Raw genomic sequence first — 25,206 nt, 5'->3', positions numbered from 1 at the left:
AATGAAAGGGGTGTTAGAGGCGTTGGTTCCACATTACAATTAAAGAGATGGTTGGTGTCATGTGGGGACACATTGCAAGCGGGGTATATATTTTGTATGTCGGGGTTGATTCTGGATAGGTAAGAGTTACAGTATCCAGAACGAAGTTGAGCTAGAGTGACTCGCGTTTCCCTGGGGAGTATGCGTTCCTCGTCGCAAGTTTTGGGTACTGTTCTTTGAGTACTGGATTCACCGGGCAATTCCTGGCATAAAGGTCCGACGCCTGTTTTTGGAGTTCACTGAGGACCTGCTTGTGTTTTTTTGCTTCATACGGCTGAGTTCTCAGGTGCCGTATTTCCTCATAATGCTAACGGAGATCACTCCTTAAGCCCCTAGGCGGTGTTGGCGCATCAATCAGATGTCTGTTGGGATGCCCAGGTTTCTGAGTATTCAACAGGAACTGTTTGGTTAGCATCTCATTTCTATGTGTTGTCCGACAGTTCGGATCCACATCATAACATTGATAGGGTGATGTCCATCAGTAATTTCTCATATTCCGATGTTTCACAGTAGCCTGCTTAGCAACGATACCTGTTGCATTCTCAGTCGCATGTTGTTAGCCGGGAGTCTAACTTTAAAGATGCGTGCACTTTTAGCGACCCGACATATAGCTCCATACGAATACATGGAAAGAATATTTTACCACGTGGTCTAGTGGTCCTACGTGTAACCTTAGCTTAAACCTAAGCAGTTTACCACCTTCTAGGATATTATGTTCCCAAAGAAGGGATCTTTTTGTTGGGATGGGCTTTTAAATTGACTATAGCTCACCCAGGGGTTGAAGTTAAACAGAGGCAACTTTACCAGAAACAAATAATTTCGGTAAAAATCTATACCTGCAAATTATTCTATTATGGAGCATTCTACACAAATTCGTTGTCGCAGAGATCGTTGATGAGGTCATATTGGGAGTGGACTTTTTAGTTGACCATGACATCATCATCGATATGCAGAGAAGGATTCTGCACTATAAGAACCAGGATATACCACTTAACTTCAGTTTGGAGAAATGGTTCAGCAGTAAGCGAGTGCTGGTGGAGGAAATTCAACAGAGACCACAAAAGTCAAAGAAAGTAAATCGGTCAAAGATTGATGGAATGAATGGGCCAAACAAATCAAAACCGAAGGTACCCGCGAGAAAAACACTGGCATTGACAAACCCTAATGGATGCACTATAACGAACGAAAGAATTTCCCAGTAAGAATGCAAAGGTGGTTTCAAGCCAGGGAGCACTACGGTTGTAAAACGTCGGAACGATACTGATTATGCGAAGCCAATCCGTCAAGCGCAAGCTCTACGAATTAGTTCATTGGCCAAACAATAGAGTGTGAGGGAACGGTCCAGGATAATGACTAGTAACATGAAACACAGGTACGGCAAGAACGACAATGCGGAAGGTTTCCTGGAGGGAGATTTGGTAGTGTTATACAACCTTCACCGGTGGAAAGGTGTTCATTCAAAATTTCAATGTAACTGGGAAGGACCGTACAAAGTTGTGAAGAAAATTAGTGATGTCATCTACCGCATACAAACAATTGGTAAACCACGAAAAAGAAGGGTGGAACGATCAGACTTAGGTGGAGGGCAGTGTGACGAATATTAGCATCACTAAGCTTTTAGTAATTAATCACGCACCAACAGAAACATGAAGCAGCCACTCTTTTGCACGTATACACATTAAGCTAGCAACACTTATGCAGAAGGCGACGAAGAGCTATCACACACACACAGATGTAGTCAACAGTCGAAGTAGTTACTCACACATTCACACGCATATGGCTATAAACTACAAATATACATGTACTTATATAGCTGGTAACTAACCATGCAGGAGATACAAAAGTTCTAGAAGGTGAAACGTCTGGACCTTAGGAGAAATATGCGAACGAAATATGCGAACGAAGCAACGGAGAGTATAAAAGCAGCGCAAGCTGAGTAATCAGTAATCAGTTTGATTTAAACACGCTATCAGTTGCGAAGTGAAGTATAATTGTGAATTATAATTGTACTACTCCCAAAGTAGTCTAATAGCGACCATTTTGCAATAAAGAATATTAGAGTGATTTATTCAACAGTTTAGCGATGCGAACGTTAGCAGAAGGTTTCAAATAAGCGGAATTTCCCAAATTTCATTACATTATTATAGATAGCGAATTATTATCTTCGAGTTATCGGCTTATTATTGGTTTTTATCGGGTTGTTATCGACGGTTTACAGAAGTTTCATCGGTTTTATATTGAAGTTTTATCTGTATCTGTTTCTTAACAATCCGATGACTGGTTGTTAACAAATTGATAGCACGCCGATAACAAATTAGTAGCAAATCGATATAATTTTAATAGCAAATCGATAACTTTTTGATAACAAATCGGCAAGTTTTTATAAAAAAGTCGATCATTTTTAGATTAAAAATCGATAGCAAGCCGGTAACATGCTGATACCAAAATAATAGCACGCCGATAACAAAACGATAGCTTTCTTAGCTTAACTTTTCGAAAGCAAGTCGATAAAAAAATCGATCAAGTTTTTATAACCTATCGGTTAGTTTTCGATGAATAGCCGGAAAATGTTCGATAATCAAACGATAACATTTGATATGGTAACAAATCGATAGCTTTTTGATAACATATCGATAACCTTTCGACAAAAAATCGATTAAAATCTATAGCTCATCAACAAACTTTATTATTACTAACAAAAGTATAACATTTCGATGAAAGATCGATCGCCTATTTACAACTCGTCGATAACAGACCTTTCCTTTCCATTCCTTTCCTTGCATTGTTCCCACTTACACTACGTATTTCTCTATAAAGCATACCACTTCCAAAGACCTAGTCGCGATATTTTGTTGTCGGTATTTTGTTATTCGATGAAAGATCAATCGCCTATTTACACCTCGTCGATAACAGACCTTTCCTTTCCATTCCTTTCCTTGCATTGTTCCCACTTACACTACGTATTTCTCTATAAAGCATACCACTTCCAAAGACCTAGTCGCGATATTTTGTTGTCGGTATTTTGTTATGTCTGGATTGTGATTTCAACTTGTTGTGTTGATGTATTGTCGGGATTTTGAAGTGGGGGATGGGAGGTACACCAATTTGAAAAGATTTGATGTTCATTAGTCGAAGCGTGGTTTGAACTGTGTTCCTCTGTGATGAAAGCCCAACGGTCTATAACTAAGCACTTAAACAGAGGAAGAAAAATTTACTTTTATACAAATACTAGCATACCCGTCAGACATTGTTCTTCCTTAATTTGTTCTAAGTATCTACATAAATTTTAATAAGCTTTTTCCGTCTAACTCTGCTTCCCCCCCCCCCCCCTCACTTTTTCTTAATCCTTTTATTCACTCCTCCCTCCGTCTTTTCGCTTCATTTATCTCTATTTTCGTCTCACTCTATCTCTTTCTCAGTCTAATTCCGTCTTTTCTCTTCTCCAAAGTTTTTCCCATTCTTCTTCATCCCTTATTACCAGGCAAATCGAATAGGATGTATGTAAATATTTATATGGGTATTATTAATTCATGTCTTTATTTCGGCTTCGCATGCACATTTATCAGTTTTGCCAGGTTAATGCAACTAAATCGAATATCACAATGAAAATTACTTTAAAGCTCTCGGCAACAACTTTCATTTGATATCCATATTACACACACATTCTAGGGGTGTCCGGATCCAGGTTTTGCCCATATCTTGAGACCCTAGTCACCCAGCGGTATACAAATTAACCTGTCCTAAAGCACTCATCAACAGCTTCAATTTGATACCCATAATGTAAAAACACATCCTAGTGTTACCCTGATGCACGTTTTGGCCTATATCTCGAGACCCTTAACAAATAGGTATGAAAACTACCCTGTGCTAAAACACTCATCAACAGCTTTCATTTGTTATCCATATTGTATAAACACTTTCTAGGGGTACCCGGGTCCACGTTTTGGCCTCAATCTCGAGACCCTAGTCACCAATAGGTATGAAAACTACCCTGTACTAAAGCACTTATCAACAGCTTTCATTCGTTATCCATATTCTATAAACACATTCTAGGGGTACCCGCGTCCACGTTGTCGCTTATATCTCGAGACCCTAGTTACCCGCGATTACGAAAAATACCCCGTATCAAAGTACTCATAAACAGCTTACATTCGATACCCATATTGTACAAACATGTCCCAGGATTACCTAGGTCCACGTTTTGATTCTCAAGACCCTATCCAGAACGGGATAAAATTAGCCTATGTCTGCCTCCTGGTTCTAAGCTACCCCTCCACCAATTTTCAGCCAAATATGTTCATCCGATACTTCCTCTTCAATCCTCTATCTATTAAAAAAATCGCATCAAAATCCGTTGCGTATTTTTAAAGGTTTAAGCATTCAAAGGGACATAGGGACAGAAAAAGCGACTTTGTTTTATAGTGATGTACATCCATACATACATATAAACATACGCCCGAAGTTAAATATATATATGTACGTATGTATGTGTCGCATCAACCCTCACTCAAAAGCAATTAGCGCGGACAGTTCACAGCGAACAAACACACATACGCATTTTTTGATAAAAATTTTACTTTTGTTTAAACAATTTGGCTGATATAAGAAAGGAATCAAGTATTTTTTTTGATGCAGATCGAAAGTAAATATTTCAAAGTTTTACTGAAAGGTAGAAATTTTTAAATCCATCCATCCGTTTATGAGTTATAGCTGTGTAAAGAAAAATTTTATGATTTTTTACTACATTTTGGCAATTTGCCACGCCCCTATAATATATACCTTCAAATTATATTAACTGTACCATCTCACGTAACTAAGCTTTCAAATGCAAAAAACCGTTTTAAAATCGGAGCATTCTGTGTGAAGTTATGTGCATACTTGGCATTTAGCGACTTTATTTTATAAGATTTATATACAAATATAAGTCCAATCTCTAGTTTTATTCAAAGCGATCAATGTATATCCAAATTATGATTTAGACTAATAAATGCATCAATATCACTTCTAATTCTTGGTACATTTACAAAGGCCATCATTTAGCTTAGCTAAAATATTACAGAAACCTATGGTTATTTAATGTACATTGTACTTTCGCAAACAAAAACCCAAATCCTCCATAGTCTTTAATTTTCAGTGATTTGCGCCATCTTTTTCAGGCCTGGAGAAACTACAAATTTGGCATCCGTGCAAGATCTCACATCTTCTACCGACAATCCTTCAGCGATTTCAATAAGTGTCAGGCCAACACCCTTTTCCACAGTAAAAACGGCCTGAAATGAATTACAGAAATTTGCACATCACATCTAATTTTGCATGAATTTCATGTAACAAACCTTTTCCGAAATAATCATATCAACAACGGCTTGGCCTGTTAAGGGTAAAGTGCATTTATTCAAAATCTTTGGCGAACCATCCCGTGCATTATGTTCCATTGTAATGATGACTTTAGTGCCAGGAGCTGCTACCAAATCCATAGCACCACCCATACCTTTAACGAGTTTTCCGGGTATCATCCAATTGGCTAAATCACCAGTAGCCGACACTTCCATAGCGCCAAGTATCGTCAAATCAACGTGACCACCACGGATCATTGCAAAACTATCGTCTGAACCAAACGCTGATGCTCCGGGCACAATAGTTACACTCTCTTTGCCGGCATTGATTAAATCGGGATCAACTTGCTCTTTAGTTGGGAATGGCCCTAAGCCCAATAAACCATTTTCGGATTGTAACATTACATTCATTCCCTTCGGTATATAATTTGATGATAATACTGGCATTCCGATGCCCAAATTGGCGTACATTCCATCACGGAATTCTAACGCTACACGTTTCGCGATACGCTCGCGCAAAACTTGCGCTGGACTGGGATTTGGCTCGTTCTTGTTGTCTTCGCGTAGTCTTACACGCTCCACTCGCTTACGATAATTCACGCCCTTCACAATGCGGTCCACATAAATTCCAGGTATATGAATTTCATCAGGTTTCAAAGCGCCAATTGGTACGATATCCTCCACTTCGACGATAGTTGTTTTTGCTGCGCGGCTCATGGGTGCATTGAAATTTCGCGCAGATTTATTGAAAACTGAAAGACAAAAATATAAATATTTACAAGACTGGCTGTGAGTAGTATGAAGTAAGGCCTAAACGGCCCGGAAATCTCGAAATCGGGATAAACTAACTGGCTAATTCGGGTTAAACTTTCCAACTGCAGCCGGTTCCATTTATCCGAGTGACTCGTTTTCCTGAGCAAGAACTCACATTTCAGTGTAACCCCATTAATTTGTTGCATCCCGCTCACAAATTGTCATCCTTGGGCAGCTTGATCTCTCTGCGTATACAGGAAAAGAATATATTTAGCACGGTCATGCTCTTGTGTCTCGATCCTCAAAAGGAATGTTCTGGCCTAGATACAATCCCTAGCTTCTCTCATCTAGGGCATCCAGCTGTCCGCCCTTTAACACCACCCGACACCCAGCCAGCTCACACGTCTGCTTAAACACCTACTATGTCTGTGACCCATATAGGTGCAATGCCGACAACCAGCAGCCCCTGGCTTCTTACACCGTGTGTTTCGTAAGCCAGTACATAATATGTAAATGTTTTTGGTATCTTCTAAGTGAAGGTCATGTCTTCTATGTCTTCTGCTCACCAATCGCATTTGGGCTCCCGGTCCCATCAACGAGTGCTCACCCGTCCTTGACCCTACGCGTGACGACTTTTTGCCGTCGTACTTCAAAATACTAACTCAATTACAATGCTAATAGTGGAAAGGTCACAGAGCTAGTCGGTTTTATGAGACTGCATTATACCCGCCTTGCAAGAGGCAAAGCTAAACGGCAAATTTGCAGACTTAAGCTGGCTATAACGTTCATAGAGAACCGCGAGAGGAGAAATGAAGCAGTCTCGCATTCAGCCGATGACAGCCGATCCTTACTCTAGTATCCGACCAACTTTACTAATTTCCTAAAAACGATCAGCCGAATTCATTACATCTGCACTTCTATTTAAAAAAAAATGGAATTAAGCCCACTATAAAGCGTATGCGGAGCGTTCTTTTGCCGCCATTATATCAATTGATGTCCGTCAATGGGAATATGCTTTTCGAAGGGTGACAGATCTTGTGAAATAGCAAGACCTGCAAATTGAGGACCTCAATACGGGCAATAGACGGCTGGTCAATAAGCATAAGCGAGCGAAATGAGAGAAACATATGAAGAAACGTTATCTCTCTACCGGTGTTGGTAAGTTAAAATTGACCGCAAAGTCCTAAGTTTCTCAGATTCGAAGAAAGGCCCATTCGCTTTTCCACACAAACACGATGAGTCTCCCATCACTGTCGCCACTAGAGAGGTTCATGAAGGCATCACGAATGTAAAACTTTCAGAACAGTGGGCCCGAACGGAATAGCCATTCCGATGCCACAACACGAGAAGGGGTTTATGGTACATGATTTCAATATGTGTGTCAATATGGATGTGTATGAAATTGTGATCCCCGAAAAATGGAAACTGGCAAAGGTTGTAGCACAATAAAAGCCTGAAAAACCAGCGAACCAAATAGAAACATATCACCCAAATGCTCAGCCCACCACGCCGAAGAATCAAGATCAAAAGCTAAGAAACAAATTCTTTCAATCAGAAGAAGGTTTTTCTAAGAAGGATCGCCCTTCGGCAGTAATTTGGCAAGCAATCCGAGTGTATTTCTGCCATGAAAAGCTTCTCAGTGGAAACTGATGTGCCTTGCAGGTGCCGTTCGGCGTCGGCGTAAAACATGTAGGTCGCGTTCCGTTTGTAGGGAAAAATTAAAAGGGGCACGACGCAAATCGCAAAAGAAGCTCGGCCGATTTAATAATACCTACCCAAGTTTCCGTATGGGTCCGCTTTGTAAGCTTTTATAACGGCATATTCAGCGAAAATAGACTCTTCCAAAACATAGTCCTTCCCATTGAATGTATGTACAGGCTTTGGTTTGCTATAGATTTCTACTTTCCCATCTTTGGTGTATTTTATGGGCGCTCCGCCTTCTTGTACCAATGTACCATAACCGGTAGGTGTGAAGAATGCCGGTATTCCTAAAATAAGATCCCATATTACAGTTACGTAAAGCGGTAAGATTAGAATCAAGGCATGTTAATTTTTTGCCTCTGCTTACCTGCGCCACCAGCTCGTATTTTCTCAGCAATAGTGCCTTGAGGAGTCAGCTCAATCGCTAAATCACCAGCCAAATATTGTCTGACTAGTTCCTTATTTTCGCCAACATATGAAGAAATCATCTTGCTAATTTGTTTTTGTTTGATAAGCAAACCAATACCCCAGTCTTCAACACCTTAAAAGAGAAACACGTAATATTTGTTGCCAATATTTTATCCGAATAAAGCCATTAACTAAGGAAACTCATAGTATGGATCATTTCGAAAATTCACAATTTTGACATAGGTAGGTCCACATATTCTAAAAGTCTGAGCGATAAACTTAATATACCATGATTAGAAAAGGTCGAGATTAGTGTTGGAATGTAGTAAAAGTCGAGTTGTAGGAAAAATTTAAAGGACCACGATGCAAACTGGAAGCTCAGCCTTAAATCTTTTCGGAGGCTATCGCGCCTTACATTTATTTATTTATGTTGATGCTTCTATATCATCCCACCCCTCCTTCCGTGAGGCACTTGGGATCGCCTGCTAAGTATGTGTATGATTCATTCATATTTGTAATAGGATCCGTAAAAACTAGGTTGAAGAAGCTAAACATTGCGCTGGCACCCTCATGAATCCCAATTTCTTTAGCTTTGGAAGTGCGAAGTACAATCACAAAGAAGATGCTGCGGAAAGATTGCAGATCACACACGATCAGGTAATGTATTACAAGCTCATCCGCGCCGCATGGGCTCCAAGAGTTCAGTGCTCGGTAAGTACGGTATGAAGGTCACTGTCATATCTGCGTAAACAACTCATCACTACACTACCTTAGATACTTGCCACCGACGTAACGGACAGGACCATAAATTTCCCGGGGAACTTGTCTTTCTTCCATTATTTTTGTTCGAGAGGACATTAGTTTTCAATTGCCTACGCTGCGCAGAAACGAGTGAGCTCACCTTTGGGAAAGTCCCTAGAAGGAGAGAGAATCTTATACGAAGCCTTAATTCTTGACCGCTAAGATAAGGTAAGAAAAGTAAAGTCCTCTCTCTCTGCAAACAAAAATCATGCTCCACAAGTCACTTATCGTACCCGTCTTGCTATATGGTGCACAAGTTTGGACCATGACAACATCAGATTAAGCGGCTCTGTGAGTGTTAGAGTGAAAAGTTCTTCGGAAGATTTGTGGACCTCTACGCGTTGGAGATGGCGAGTACCGAAGAAGACTTAATGACGAATGAAAGATACCGCTCCGGCTAAGAATGTATTTTTATCGGAATCCGCCTATAGAAGCATAGGAAGAGGGCGATTTAAACTGCCTTGGTGTGACCAATTGGCGCCAGTTGTCAGAGCGAAGAAGCGAACTGCCCGCCTTGTTGGACGGCCATAACCATTTAAACGGCCTGTATACACTTCTCGTTTTAACAGAAGTTTAAACTTACAGATAAAAATCAGAAAATTCATTTCTGAAAAGTGCTGCAAGTCATAAATATATTCATAGTGTTTTGATATGCTTCTTCTTTTTATACTCAGCTGAACAGAGCTCACAGATTATATTGATTTTGTACGGTAACCCGTAACGGCATAAACTAATCGAAGATATACAGGCCTGTTCTGGATTCCGATTCCGATCAATTTTTTCGGAATCGAAATGGATTGGTGTTCTCAATTTCGATTCCGACCAAAAATTATCGGTTTGAAAAGTATTGCCTCTGAGCAGTCGGAATGAAAATTAATTGGCAGATTATACACAAATGTTGCGATATTTGTCTTTCAAATAATTTTTTTTTAATTCTTCATTTTATTTGGAAGAGTTGTGTGTATTTTTTGTTTAAATTTGAGTTAAATTGGCATAATAAATCTTTCTTTAAAAACTTCTATCAAGAAATCTATTAGGCAAACAAATCGATGCTGATCGAAATGAAGTCGACCTGTTCTGAATTCCGATCCAGCGCATTTTTACGATTCGCACGCACAATAGCACGTATTCTTGCGTCTGCGCATCAAAAACCATATCTGCAGGCATTTTTTAATTAAAATAAAATTTTATGATACTTAAACCAAAACACATAAACAAAAACAGCTGATTAAACTGGTTACCGAATCGGAATGAAAACGATTCGAAATCGACTTCGAATCGATTTTTTACAATCGGAATTGAGAACACCAAATAGAAACCGAGTCGAAATCAATGTCGTTTTACTTTTCATTTTGAGTCGGAATTCAGAACAGGCCTGATAGACTCCTGTATATCAAAATGTCCGTCCGTCTGCCCGTCCGTCCGTCCGTAAACACGAAACCTTGAGTAAATTTTGAGGTATCTTAATGAAATATGGTATGTAAGTTCTTGAGCACTCATCTCAGATCGCTGTATAAAATGGACGAAATCTGACTATAACCACGCCCACTTTTTAGATATCGAAAATTTCGAAAAACCGAAAAAGTGCGATAATTCATTACGAAAGACGGATAAAGCGATGAAACTTGGTAGGTGGGTTGACCTTATGACGCAGAATAGAAAATTAGTCAAATTTTGGACAATGGGCGTAGCACCGCCCCCTTTTAAAAGAAGGTAATTTAAAAGTTTTGCAAGCTGTAATTTGGAAGCCGTTGAAGATATCATAATGAAATTTGGTAGGAACGTTACTTCTATTACTATATGTGTACTAAATAAAAATTAGCAATGGGAGGATGAACACGCCCACTTTAAAAAAAAAATCAAAGGTCGAATTTAAACAAAAATTTAATATCTTTACAGTATATAACTAAATTAAGTCAACGCTCAACTCCAACATTTGTCTCCAAAGCTCTCAGCTGAGTATGTAATGTTCGGTTACACCCAAACTTAGCCTTCCTTACTTGTTTTAATTGCAAGTGTAGATATGGCTGCTTTGAATTTGAGACTAATTCTGTGTACTGATTTTCACGAAGACCGATATCATCTAAATTTTAAACAAAATTTAGTTCAGTTAAATATGTATATGCGTAGTACAAAAAATTTCAGATTCAAGCTGAAACTTTTAGCTGTGAGGGCATTATTCAAAAATTTGCTAAAATAAGGCGTTAGGGTGATATTCCTCTCAGCAGATGGTATGTAGTATGTATTCATGTATGTATGTATATTTATGTTACCAACCTCCATTGTTTGAGACTGCAGTCAAATTCTTAACACCCTTTTCCCGAAGTGCATCAATTAATTTTTCTGGTATACCGCAAACACCAAATCCTCCAAATAAAATTTTTGAACCATCGGGTATATCTGAAACAGCTGCAGCTGCATTTTCGTATATTTTCCCTTTAGGCTTTACGCTGGTGGAGTAGCAAGCAAAGAGCTATAAAAATAATCGAAATTAATACTTGTTAAAAGTTTTGTAAAATTTAGGAGCGTGCAAATAAAAACCCAGGGAGTTAAGGTCCTTGGAATGTACTCGCGGTTCGGCATGAAATGAAAACATCAGCAAAATGAAAAATCGTAACAAATGAAGCCACCTTTTTCTGACATAAGGACTTTTTCTATGAGAAACCAGAAAAGACATACGATAAATGCCCAGGCATGTCATTAAAATCATGCTTTAGTACATCAATGCCAGGGTGGGCAGGAAATGGGACGTTGGTCCCAATGTAAAAAAATGCAGCCTCCAATGTACAGCAACTCCCAAGGGGTTGATGTTGATTGTAAAATATGGCAATCTGTAGTACCAACCTACTTAGGCGGCTCCTGATCTTGAAGCACGAACCATATCACGATGCACTAGACAGCAGGTATAACACCAGTGTTCTAAATGTCCGCAAATATAGGCTAGAACCATTACCTTGCGGCAGCCCAAATACACACATGCCTCATTGCAGAGAGGAGAGTATGCTATCGCGAAGCTACTCGATCGACTCCAGCGGGTTAGGTGGCTTAGAATATACCCGCGGTAGATATGCCTGTCGTAAGAGGCGACTAAAATACCAGATTCAAGAGGTTGTGTAACGCAACCCTTCAGATCGCCAGCGCAATATATAGCTTCTCCGAACCCAATTGTCAACCTCACCTATCCGCGGCGAATCCTGTTTCACTAACAGACGATGCTCTGGCGACCACAAGCTCCTCATGGAACTTGGGGGTGGGGAGGGGGGAATGGCCTGAAGGTTTAATGTGGCCACATAAATCGTTCCCGAGATGGTCGGGCTAGCACCTTAATGGTGCTGTGGTACCGGAGCGTACCGGATCTTTATCCGGCAAAGGACCATCACATCGATAACACTCCCCAAAGCCTTCGGGGAGCAACCGTATCGCTACAACAACAACAACAACAAGGTAAACCTGGCCTAAGAGGCGACTGAAATACCCAAATGATTCAAGGGGTTGTGTTTCTTTAGCAGGCTTCTGACTCCTCATAAAACTGGAGCAGAACTTTGGAAACGAAGAATGTTGCCTACAGGGCAAGGCTGCGTACGAGCGCAGCAATGCGAGGTACATGTGAGCCATATAATGAGGCGAAGAGTGATGAGAAGCGCATTTTTAGAAGAATGAAAAGACAGGGCGAGAGCGTGAGTGTGAGAAGCTTCCGATGCTGGCTGATAGGAACTACGACCGAAAATACTACCCTAAAATCGAAAACCGAAGGACTGAAGGTTTCAGGACCTGGGCAAATAATCGCCGTACAGAGCTTACTTAAGTTATTCATAATCCCCTTCTTCCTTAGGAAGAATTTACAGGAATGTATGAGATGATGTGATCTGTTGATTGAAGTGCTCCTCGTCGGTCACAATGCAGCAACTCTAGTTGTTTTGACACTTCGCTAAGTGTAACATGCCGTGAATAGAAAGAGAGCGAAACTAACATTACATACTTGTAAACCTTAACTGTGACTTCTCCTCCCTGATGCTCAATTCACAAAGAAGGTCCCCTCGCAAACCTCACTCATTACCGCGAATAAATCTTATCACAGCAGCTCCCACAGACTCTCTACCAACCATAGACGAAAGGTACTGCTGGCATCAAAGAAAAAATAGGCGCATTCGTGTATTGACAACCACTGCACCGACAGTGCAAACAATGTCAGCATGGAAATTCAGCGGAGAGTCTCTCTTGCCAAAAAGTGGTACTTCGAACATAGTGGACAATTAAAGGAAAAAGTCCTCTATCGCCCAACATAAGTCATGCTTTATAAGTCTCCCATCATGTCCAGATACATACACTGGTGGTTTAATGATGAGTTGTATGAGCTTTACCCAGATATGTATAAAGTGCAACGAAAAAGAGCACAAGGGCTTCGATGTCTAGGTCATTTTAAGCGCACTTGTGCAATTACTCCGGGCATCCGTACTTGGAGGAAAGAGGAGACCTTTACTGAGTCTTGACTGTCAGGTAGAGCCATAATTGAGTTCTGAAACTACATGTATATATATTTATATCCATTCGTTAATGCCGTTACAGTGTACGTTTAGGCGAATGAAATAAATGGGGATGTAAATGAAAAAGCGGATGAGCTAGCGCACCCCTCGAAGTTTGTACCATAGACGTCCCAATCAGGTAGGGCAAGATTTAAAGAAGGCGAGATTTGCATATGATCGACCAAGCAGAGTAGGCGTGGAACCAAGCGCGGGGCTGCAAAGTGTCGAAGATCATGAGCAGGTCTTACAACCTTGCTTTTAAAACTTCTGGTAGCACTGTTGACTAATTCCGTCCATGTAAGGTCCTCACGGACCGGCCAGCTCAACTTAACCTAACCAAAGTCAAGAATAAGTAAGGACTTCTATATAGTTCCAGCTTTTTTGACGGTAGACCGTTAACACTTAAGTTACACAAGGCAGCCGCCGTGGTGAAGAGTGAGCGTGCTCGCCTACCACACCGAAAGTCCTGGGTTCAATTCCCGTGAAAAACAGCAGAAATTAATTTAGAAAGCCGTTTCATAAGCGAGGTCGCCTCTCGGCAATGTTTTGACAAACACTAAGAATATATTTCTGCCATAAAAATCTCTCGACGAAAGTTAATCTGCCTTGCATATGCCGTTCTGACTCGTCTCTTATTGCAAGAGAAAATTGACCCTAGCTTCCTCAGAAGTATATCGCGGCAGGCTTTTTTCGACTATAAATATGTCACAATATATTTTATGTTCATGGCTCATCTGCGTATAAAAATATTAAGCTTAAGGCGGATAACGGTACATTTCAGCAAAATTCACCCAAAAACACCGGAAATTGAATTCGTGTCTATTCTGATCGTTAAAACAGATAATTATCTTAATAATCCACTTAAGGTAAATTTCAAACTGATAACGTCTGATAATTTAAATATGTAATGGAGGTATCCCAATCACGGTTGCCACTTTTGGTCCGTTTGGCAGTAACCACGATTTTGGTACTTTTCTTCCTTTTTCACTGAGGTTAAAATTCACAACTCTGCCCACAACGATTGGCACACATATAATTTTTAATTTACTTACATATGTATATGGAATTCTTACCAAAAAATTGCTCAGTCAATAAAATGTAGCAGACCAATGACATTTCATAGGAGATATTTTAGGCGAGGCATTAATAAGAAAACTGATGGATCTAATGCAAACACATTACACGGACTTATCAAAATTTGTTTCTGATAGATTTTTTTCACTAGTTGAGCTAAGAAAAATTTTCTCAAAAGCATATGTGCCTCTAAGAAAATTTGGCAGGGCTTTCCACTGATGGAGCCATTACGATGCCCGTCGAGTTTATATTTGAATTGAAAACTAAGAAAAAATAATGAAACTAATTGGCTTTATGTTTAGTAACAGTTTCAAAATTTTTTACAAAGAGATCCTATGTAAAAATTGCAGGAGCATTGTTGTGTTCCAGGAGTATTGTGGTGTTAGGGCACGCCGAATACTTCAAAACTAAGTAGCTTGGCATAAGAATTATTTTATGTGTAAGTAAGGCAGGAATACTTCTTGAAAGCGGTAACTTTATAAATTAATAGCGAATCGCGATTGAACAAATTTATTTTTATATTCAGAATTTGGAGCAAATGTAAAAAAGATTTGATTTCGAAAGAAGTGTTTTGTGTTTTATTCTCGTAGGTACAGAACCCCATAAACTTCAATAACAACGCTGTTAACTAATTTCTAGTACCTACTTAAATGTAATCAGGTTCCGTTATTGCACAGTTGAAACTCTTAAGACGTTTTATTTTTAATCTGAATCCTGGGGCTAGATTCAGTAAATGTGAGTTTTTCAAAAATCACACTTACTAAATCTAGGCTTTGTTATGAAATTTCAACGTTCAGGGGAAAAAGTAAGTATCATTTATGATTTACTGAGTTTGCTCATAGTTCGGCTACACCAAAACGCAAATTTTTGAGCCTTGTCTTACTAAAACCTAACTGCGCTATACATTTTATTTCTTTCCAATTAACAACATAATGCTGGAACTAAGAGCTTTGTCAGCAAAACGACATTCAAAACGTATAGTTAGTGAAGGCATAGACCTATCCTAGAAATTTGAAAATATAATACCTGAAAGTAGTGTTTTTGTTTGTGCAGTTTGAGTTAAGTCTCCTATTCGCTAAGTTTATTAAAATTTTGTATAGGAAACCATGGAAACATACTGAAATTTTATATTTAACAACGACTATGAAACTTTTGTGAATTGCTTGTATCTCAATAAAATAAAACAAAAATTTGGTCATTTTTTTGAGATTTGGTCCTTTTTTCGGTGAATTTAAGTCCCAAATGAAGACATGGTATGGCAACCGTGATCTCAATGTAGAAGCACGGCAGATAACATGGTTCAACTATATGGTTGGCTCATCTGTACTATAACAAAATATGTCTGTTCAAATTGTCAAAATCTGTGGATTGGGGTTGGTGCGAATGGTATGGAATGGAAACTTAAAACTTAGCAGTTTTTGTATGTGTAAGAAAATGTAGCCAATGTGTTTGTTTCATTTGAGTTTGCCATCTCCTTTTGACAATCCCATCGACCATGCAATGAAATAAATAAAATCACAAATATACAAACATATATATAAGTTTATGTACATATGTATATGCATATTTAATGATAATTAGACGAATCTCTTAAATATACTTAAATATATTTTCATACATATTAGCTCTTTCATTGATCACAAGCCCCTAAAAAATCGTACATCTTGCGTAAATCCCCGCCATATGATTTATTGTCGCTAAATTCAAAAGAGTACTCTTAGAAGATAGTCTAAGCATTGCTCTTATTTGTAGCTCATCTGGTCACATAGCGCAATGATACAACCCTGCAAAAATCGTGTTACCAAAAACGCACACAGCCACACGAATTTTTGACAGGGGTAACGATTTGGAATGAAAAATTCTCCAAATGAAATAGCATGCTGACAAATTTTGCTTTCCCACAATGTATCGTGCTGTCTCGCACCTATTATTTTCATAGGGATAGCAAAATGTGTCATTTTTGCGTGGCAGCACAGCTTTGTAATGTCATCAATAAAATATATATATATATATGTGCATGTGCGCGCATGCAGCGCGATTGATTTAATAAAACATTTATAATATCTAAAAACAATGCAAAAATGAAATGTGAAATATACAAAAATGCAATTTAAATTTATCGTTGCCAATTTATATAGATATGTATGTATGTGGATTAAGGTTTTGAAAGATATCTAAATTGTAATTTAAAGTGCTATAGAAACTTGCTAACTTTGCAAACTTTAACAACAAATAACTTTTTAAATTATAAGTTTGTGCACTTTAAAATATATATATTTGTGATCGGGAGAACTCCCTCTTTCAATTGATACCAAGTTTTACCCCGAACTCGGGGGGTGTTATTCTAAAATTTTCCCAAAGTCTTTAATATACAATGATTTTTGCTGTTTATTTCGACAAAAATTTTTGATTTGATTTTTGTGCGCATCGAAAGAATTCAAAATTATATAGCACCATGCCGCGAATTATGATAAAATGTGGTGTGTGGAGAAACACTGAGGTAAGCATTTGACGCGAGTGGTTACTCTTGGCCGTGTATTAACTAAATTGATAACTTTCAGGATGAAATCCTCAAAGCAGCTGTAATGAAATATGACAAAAACCAGTGGTCACGTATTGCATCACTGCTGCACCGCAAATCTGCCAAGCAATGTGAGGCACGCTGGTACGAATGGCTGATCTTAGCATAAAGAAGACAGAATGGTCACGGGAGGAGGACGAAAAGCTTTTGCATTTGGCCAAATTAATGCCAACCAAATGGCGTACAATTGCGCCGATTATCGTAAGCTGAAACCAGGAGAAATTGATGCCTATCCCGAGACGAAGCCTGCACGTCCCGATCCCAAAGATATGAATGAAGATGGTATGAAAATTAAAATTTTGTTTTTTTTTCGCTGTAATTTAAAATATATAAATGTAAATAGAACTGGAAATGCTGTCTGAGGCACGTGCTCGTCTTGCCAATACACAGGGCAAAAAAGCAAAGCGTAAAGCACGCGAAAAACAATTGGAAGAAGCACGTCGATTGGCCGCACTGCAAAAGCGTAGAGAATTGCGTGCTGCCGGTATTGGTAGTGGTAATCGTAGACGTGTTAAAGGCATCGACTACAATGCAGAGATACCATTTGAAAAGCGACACGCTATTGGTTTCTATGACACCTCAGAAGAAAATGGTGAAAAACTAGAACCAGACTTTAATAAAATGCGCCAACAGGACCTGGATGGTGAACTGCGTTCAGAGAAAGAAGAACGCGAACGCAAGAAAGATAAACAAAAGCTCAAGCAACGTAAAGAAAATGATGTGCCCCTAGCTATGTTGCAAAATTTAGAACCCGATAGAAAGCGCTCCAAACTGGTGTTACCGCAACCACAAATATCCGATCGCGAGTTGCAGCAAGTGGTCAAATTGGGACGTGCTAGTGAAATAGCTAAAGAAGTGGCAGGGGAAAGTGGTGTTGAAACAACAGACGCGCTGTTAGCCGATTACTCTATTACGCCACAAGTTGCAGCAACTCCACGTACACTTTCACCGATCGCATAATGCAGGAAGCACAGAATATGATGGCGCTTACACATGTGGAAACACCGTTGAAGGGTGGCGTTAACACGTCATTACATGAATCAGATTTTTCAGGAGTGTTACCTAAGGTGCAATCAATTGCTACACCTAACACTGTTATTCCCACACCATTTAGGTGAGTATACATTCATAAGTTTTGTTTTTTTTTTTCTGCGCGCATTAATACGCATATTGTCACTTGCGAAGCGAATATATTTGGCGAGTCGAACAGATTGGCGAATTCACATCAAATTTGCATTGTGAGTGGCGAATGAACTTATTCGACTGCAATGTGTCATTGCCATTCAAACAAATTTAATTAGTTCATCCGAATTTGACGTTTCTGTCATCTGTTTTTATTATTTATTTGTGCACAAACAGAAATGTAAAAAACAAGTTTATTAAATAGTAATAAATAAAGTTAAAAATGTTTTATAACGTTGATCTTTTTTCCGTTATTACCCGGAATATTGCTTCCACGCCCGTTATCACCCGGATTATTGGTTCCAAAAGACTGTCCTGTCGGGTTGGCGGCTTCTTGGAGGTTCAGTAGCTCATCCACGGATCTCTCTAGCGCAGATAAACTTCGCTGGGCGTACGGTCCTCCTCCAGTGGCTACGGTCTCGCTGCGGTTTGTAGAAACCTTTTTTTTTAAGCTTCAACTTATAATCTAACCAAACCTAGGACAAATATATTGGTAAGTATGAACTGACACGCAGAATACAATTCAGTTACTACTAGAGGCCTGCACGGATACGATGGTTCGGGTATATAACTAAGTAAAGCTTCTGACAATTATCACGTTGTCGGTTACTTTGGAAACTTGCATCGTGATATCGTACGGTTACTTTTGAAACTAACTGGTCAAGTATCTTATCGGGTATTATCAGAAAAATAGTAGGCGGTGGCTCGGAGCTAGGATCTAACCAAACCTAGGGCCCATCTCTGCACCCTTCACAATGCCAGTAACATACCCGAGTAGATACATTAGCAGGTAAAGCTGCTTTACTCGAGTCGATTTCCTGGTAAATTTTCTCAAACAAAGTGCCTACTTGTATATGATGTTTGAATTGAGTTGGGAGTCAAAAAAACCATCACTAATTCGACTCGTGTAAAACAGCCTTAAGTATCAAAAGTAACTCCAGTCAGTAACCGTACGATGCTACGATGCCACGATTCTGCGATGTATACTTTTGTATTATTCGTGCAGGTATATTCTTCTTACCTTGTTCCACTCGCGCCCGTTACGTATTGGAGGACCTATGGAGTTAAGATCCGTGGCGAAATGGTCCCACAATTCTGCCATGCTCCTCCTGGTCTCTCCAAAATTCCCCATGCCTCTGGCGACGTCTGGATTATTTTCCATCAGCTCGACCAGCTTTTGGAATTGCTGCGGCGTTGTTCTTCTCATTCTGAAAACTTCATTTATTCAAACCCATAAATAACTCAATTTAATTTAATGAATTACTCACTTTTATTTATTTATTCAATTTATTTACTTTTTTCAATTGAAAACATTCAAATAAATGCCAATGCGTACTTTTCTATTTTCAAGCGCGAACAAAATAAGCATTCGACAAATTTTGACAGATTTGGCGAAGCGAATATGATTTTTTCGCTTGTGGCAATTCGACAAATTCATCTTCGTCACTCATTCGACTTTTTTTTGCGAATTCGCTAGCGATTCGCATCTCGCAATTCGAGACCGCGAAATTCGACAAAATTTTCATTCGCTTCGCAAGTGACAATATGCGTATTAATTTTGATCCCAAACCGGACCCACCCAGGGTAATTTTTTATAAGCGCGGCCGAAGGCCGCCAACGCAGAAAGGTGTTCTATTAAAAAAAAACTATGGATAGAGCCCCATATTTCGGACCCTCTCGGTGTCATTTTACAGTTTTTTGTAAATAGATTTCGACAGAAATAAAATGTTTGATTTCCGCTGTCGGATTCTTAAAACGGAGGTCGAGTGTCACAAGGTCCGCTCACAGCTGCCTTAGCTTATATATTTGGATTGGGTTCGGGTACTAATGAAGAAAATATGGAATTGGTGGAATTACGCGAACGCATATATAATGCGGTAAATTATAGAAAAGGATCAATGGTTATTAATGGCCGTCTGCCGTATCATTCAAGACAGCAGCAGCAAACACAAAACACGTTATACTGATCAATATGGACAATATCAGGTAAAATGCAACTAACGACAAGTATATAAGAGAATTTTTAGGTAACCTTTTCGGTGTTATTTTATTGCTTTTTCAGTCACCACCACCTACCGCCAACAGTAATATGTCAATCCAAACGCAAACTACAGCACCGGGCAATTACTATAATCCAACATTGCAGCAAAATAACATCGTCACAACACAGCAATTTCCACAACAAATGAACTTCCAAACTTCAGCTATATCACAGCAGTCGCAGCAACAACAGTCATGGAATACGCAACCACCAAATGTTGGTTACACAGAACAGCCTGCACCAGTGCAAATACAACAAGAGCCACCTAAAGAGAAGCCACCACTACCAGAGGAGTACATTTATCTACAAACTGTGCTGGAAGAGTTAAAGAGTCAATGTTTGACTGTTACCGCTGATCCGGTATGTATTGCCAATTATTCTGAATTGTTGTCGTTGTTGTAGCAGTGCTTCGCCCCATCCAATAGGTGCGACCGATCATCAATATCCTCTAACGGGAGTCCAAGGAAACTTGCAGTTTCCACATTACAATTAAAGAGATGGTTGGTGTCATGTGTGGACACATTGCAAGCGGGCATACATTTTGTATGTCGGGTTTGATTCTGGATAGGTAAGAGTTTAACCTGTTACAGTATCGAGATCGAAGTTGAGCTAGAGTGACTCGCTTTTCCCTGGGGAGTATCCGGTCCTCTTCTGCAAGTTTTGGGTACTGTTCTTTGAGTACTGGATTCACCGGACAATTCCTAGCATAAAGGTCCGACGCCTGTTTGTGGAGTTCACTGAGGAACTGCTTGTGTTTTTTTGCTTCATACGGCTGAGTTCTCAGGTGCCGTATTTCCTCATAATGCTTACGGAGATGACTCTTTAGCCCCTAAGCGGTGTTGGATCATCAATCAGATGTCTGTTGGGATGCCCAGGTTTCAGGGTATTCTACAGAAACTGTTCGGTTAGCATTTCATTTCTTTCCCTTATTGGGAGTTTTCTCGGTTCATTGTGCAGGTGTGTTCCGAGGACATAAGAAGGCAGCCCGTAGCGCTTTTGGCAGCATTTTGGCAGGCCTGTATTTTCTTCCAGTGAGTGACCTTTAGGCTTGGAGACCATATCGGAGACGCGTACCATGCAAACGTCTATTTATATTTACCCCAAGTACTGCCGATTTATCGAATTATATTAAATATTTATTACAGCTTTGGATTTTCCTTACAATTGCTAGTGCATGCTCTCCAAAATGTAGATCCTGATCGAAAGTCACACCCAAGATTTTAGGGTGTAAGACAGTCGGTAGGGTAATGTCATATGGTCGACATTTGGCGCGGCCATGTTTTAAATAAGGTCACCGATGATTTGGTTGGTGACAATATCAGGTTTCGCGAGGCGACAAAACTCGTCTTTGGGGAGATAGCTGTTTATTTTATTACAAAGCTCATCGATGTAGGAAACAATAGCATAGGCGTAGAAGCAATAGTGACTCCTGGTGGAAAAGGTAGCTATTGATATCTAGAAGTTAAGCAGAAGTTTGAATATGAGGTTTTTTTTAAGTTATTGCAATAAAAACGTTGAGGATTTGTAATATCTTACCAGGTACCTTCGTACATGTTTCTAAGAATGAAAAATAAAACCTATTCAAACTCAATTTTCACCAGGACGAAGCCGCTGAGACTTCGCTATACTTTAACATACAATACTTTACCCCATTTTAGCACAACTATCATTTCTTGATTTTATTAAATTTTATAAAATTTTTCTTCCTCTACAGTTCAATTTACGTATTAGATGGTAAAGATGGCTTTCGCATTTTCTCCATCAATAACTGTGACAAGGTGGAAGAAATCTATGCGCGTAAATCGCAACATATTATCTTGGTCGAGCGTTTCTTCAATAGCTCTCTAGAGGTGATGGTGACAGCAGAGAAACCCAACTGTTTACAAATGTTACACTAAAAAAAGAATCAAAATATCTGCCATTGCGTCTACGGCTCAAATACCCACTGTATATGGATGAATCGAACGCACCTAATTATCTGCCTAACGGATAGTATACATATTCATCAAATCGAAAATATTGCACCAATCGAACTCGGTCTGAATACTGAAACAGTACACATATTCAAAATCGATGATGAGGCTGTGATGATGGTATAGGGTGAGTTGTTGAATAACATACGAAAACCACTTTAACCCATCTATATATTTGCATTACAGCTAAAGCTTTACAAACAGCAAAAATTGCTGGCGCCAAGCAATTGGAAAAGGCAGTAAATCATTCATCACACTGTACGGATGGTGTAAAGTTAGAAACTGCTGTTGTAACAGCTGCCACCGACACAACGGTCATCTCTACTTCGCCGAGTAACGGCTCGTCGGACTATCTATCGAAGACAGTATAATCATATCTTTTGCCAACACAGGTTAGCGATGTGCTTGCACAGGAAAAGATTTCAATTGGAAAACAAAAACCAATTAAGAGAGTTTATTTATTATTAAAGTATTTACTTTTCTTTATATCAACAGTATTAATTTAAGTTGCAATATCACGTACATATATAATAAGGGATGTGATACGATTGCTGTCGGAATTAGATTTGAAACCAATCAATACTCCTGCTAAGGGTTGTAGAATTATTGCTTGAATGATTAGATTTAGAACAATAATAAGTCTGACTCAATTACTAGTCGTACATTTTTAAGTTCATCAATTACGACAGCAATCGGATTCCACGACACCTTTGTATATTCTTGATCTGAAAAAAAAGAGTAAATCTAATCTGAATTTCTAATTAGCATTAAGTTGTAGATTTAAATTGATTCAAATAATTGCAGTTTTTTCTAAAGCTTAAAATTATTTTCTGTTCGCTTGGAAAAGATTTCAATTGGAAAACGAAAACCAATTAAGCGAGTTTATTTATTATTAAAATACTTACTTTTCTTTATATGAACTGTATTAATTTAAGTTAAAATTTCATGTTCATATATAATAAGGGATGTCGTGATACGATTGCTGTTGGAATTAGATTTGAAACCAATCAATACTTCTGCTAAGGGTTGCAGAATTATTGCTGGAATGATTAGATTTAGAACAATAATAAGTCTGACTCAATTACTAGTCCTACATTTTTAAATTCATATTTTACTTTACTTTATTACTTTCAAATTCAATTACGACAGCAATCGGATTCCACGACACCTTTGAATATTCTTGATCTGAAAAAAAAGAGTAAATCTAATCTGAATTTCTAATTAGCTTTTAGTTGTAGATTTAAATTGATTCAAATTATTGGAGTTTTTTCTAAAGCTTAAAATTATTTTCTGTTCGCTTGGAAAAGATTTCAATTGGAAAACGAAAACCAATCAAGCGAGTTTATTTATTATTAAAATACTTACTTTTCTTTATATGAACTGTATTAATTTAAGTTACAATTTCATGTGCATATATAATAAGGGATGTCGTGATATGATTGCTGTCGGAATTAGATTTGAAACCAATCAATACTCCTGCTAAGGGTTACAATAATAAGTCTGACTCAATTAATAGTCGTACATTTTTAAGTTCTTCAATTACGACAGCAATCGGATCCACGACACCTTTGAATATTCTTGATCTGAATTTCTACTAAGCTTTAAGTTGTAGATTATTCAAATAATTGGAGTTTTGTCTAAAGCTTAATATTATTTTTTTGCTCGCTTAGAAGAGATTGGAAAACAAAAACCAATTAAGCGAGTTTATTTATTATTAAAGTTCTTCTGTTTTATATGAACTGGATTAATATAAGTACCAATTTCATGTACATACATATATAATAATATTGAAAATAATAAATATTGAAAATTCAATTTTTTTGGTTCATATTTTATTCATATGGTTGCTCCAGGTAAAGTAAATCTGCAGGTAAAATACACGTTATATGGCGGTTATATAAATGGTAAAACCGCAGTAAAATTGATTGTCAAATGGCTCGAAAATGTAGAGTGAAATGACGGAAAAATGACCGCCATTTGACGAGCATTGTGACGTGTGAGCAGCACAGTGCTATGCTCACATCCTATAAGTGGGAGCGGAATGCACGATCACATTAATAGGAACGAAACGGAAAATTTGGTCACAAAAGTTCATCACGCCCATGCAAACGTGACTATGAATATAACCGCTGCAGAAAGTCACAATGACCGTAAAATGACTAGTAAAATGACGTGGAGCGTTTTTGCAGGGAAGGTGGCAGCATGGTGACATACCTACAAACATAAATAAAAATTCCATGTACTTTGATTTTATAAATTCGATGGACAAATGTCAAAATCGTACTCCACCGGAAGGTGATGTATCAAATCAAATAAAAAAACTTTATAATCAGCTGCCGCCTTGTATCGTTGCGCCATGTCTGGTCATATGAAATCATAAGGATTGCCATCTCACATGTAATTAAAATTCTTTTCTATATAAAAGAAATTACCAAATTTTCAATGTACTCGATACGAGTACTATCTTAGAGGGATCAAGAGAAGTAATCGGAGTACACGATACCTACTCGTATCGCACTCTTTAAAAAATGGGTCGCCAAAAATTTAGAGTTACTGCACTGTCGCCTACGCAATGAGGACAAAATTGTGCTTTGGAAAGCGGACCCCTGCTTTAAAAGCGCATTGGATTATTATCAAGTTGTTTATTTATTGGAAGAAATGAATATCTATGGGTGAGGTAGAGTTCTTTCAAAAAAAAACATTGACTAAATTATCTTTACTCAAGGAGCGGTACCCATTTAATGGTAAGCAACGTTACAGCTCCGACACATAAGCAGTTTTTCATATAGATGAGTTT

The 25,206-nt window shown here is 38.6% G+C and overlaps 2 protein-coding genes, 1 long non-coding RNA gene and 1 pseudogene across 4 annotated transcripts in view; 2 read left to right on the top strand and 2 right to left on the bottom strand.

The window, feature by feature from the left end:
* Positions 1-4,958: 4,958 nt before the first annotated feature.
* SCOT (Succinyl-CoA:3-ketoacid CoA transferase) overlaps positions 4,959-25,206 on the bottom strand; it is a 28,275-nt gene continuing 8,027 nt past the window's right edge. Inside the window, exons 2-6 of the mRNA XM_067757129.1 lie at positions 11,313-11,508; positions 8,194-8,367; positions 7,901-8,113; positions 5,373-6,124; positions 4,959-5,309 (exon numbers count right to left, since the gene is read on the bottom strand). Coding sequence (XP_067613230.1) covers positions 5,163-5,309; positions 5,373-6,124; positions 7,901-8,113; positions 8,194-8,367; positions 11,313-11,508 — 1,482 coding nt within the window. The 3' untranslated portion in view covers positions 4,959-5,162. The remainder of the gene's footprint in view (positions 5,310-5,372; positions 6,125-7,900; positions 8,114-8,193; positions 8,368-11,312; positions 11,509-25,206) is intronic.
* On the top strand, positions 17,088-18,331 carry LOC137233771 (cell division cycle 5-like protein; annotated as a pseudogene).
* LOC137233770 (uncharacterized) lies at positions 18,396-19,728 on the bottom strand. 2 transcript variants are annotated; one of them, XR_010947557.1, is made up of 3 exons: positions 19,664-19,728; positions 19,417-19,610; positions 18,396-18,871 (listed from the first exon to the last, which is right to left on the bottom strand). It is a non-coding gene; the product is annotated as an uncharacterized lncRNA (long non-coding RNA). The 2 variants fall into 2 exon arrangements; XR_010947558.1 differs by having other exon boundaries at positions 19,417-19,603.
* LOC137253000 (protein transport protein SEC24-like) lies at positions 20,304-22,440 on the top strand. The gene is made up of 3 exons (XM_067789202.1): positions 20,304-20,381; positions 20,458-20,796; positions 22,151-22,440. The coding sequence occupies exons 1-3, from the start codon at positions 20,304-20,306 to the stop codon at positions 22,172-22,174; spliced, it is 441 nt and encodes a 146-aa protein (XP_067645303.1). The 3' UTR covers positions 22,175-22,440.

Source organism: Eurosta solidaginis, chromosome 5 (assembly GCF_040869045.1).
Source record: "Eurosta solidaginis isolate ZX-2024a chromosome 5, ASM4086904v1, whole genome shotgun sequence".
In the NCBI taxonomy this organism is placed as follows: domain Eukaryota; kingdom Metazoa; phylum Arthropoda; class Insecta; order Diptera; family Tephritidae; genus Eurosta; species Eurosta solidaginis.
The sequence above is the reverse complement of the archived record's forward strand: the minus strand, read 5'-3'. Positions and strand labels throughout refer to the sequence as shown.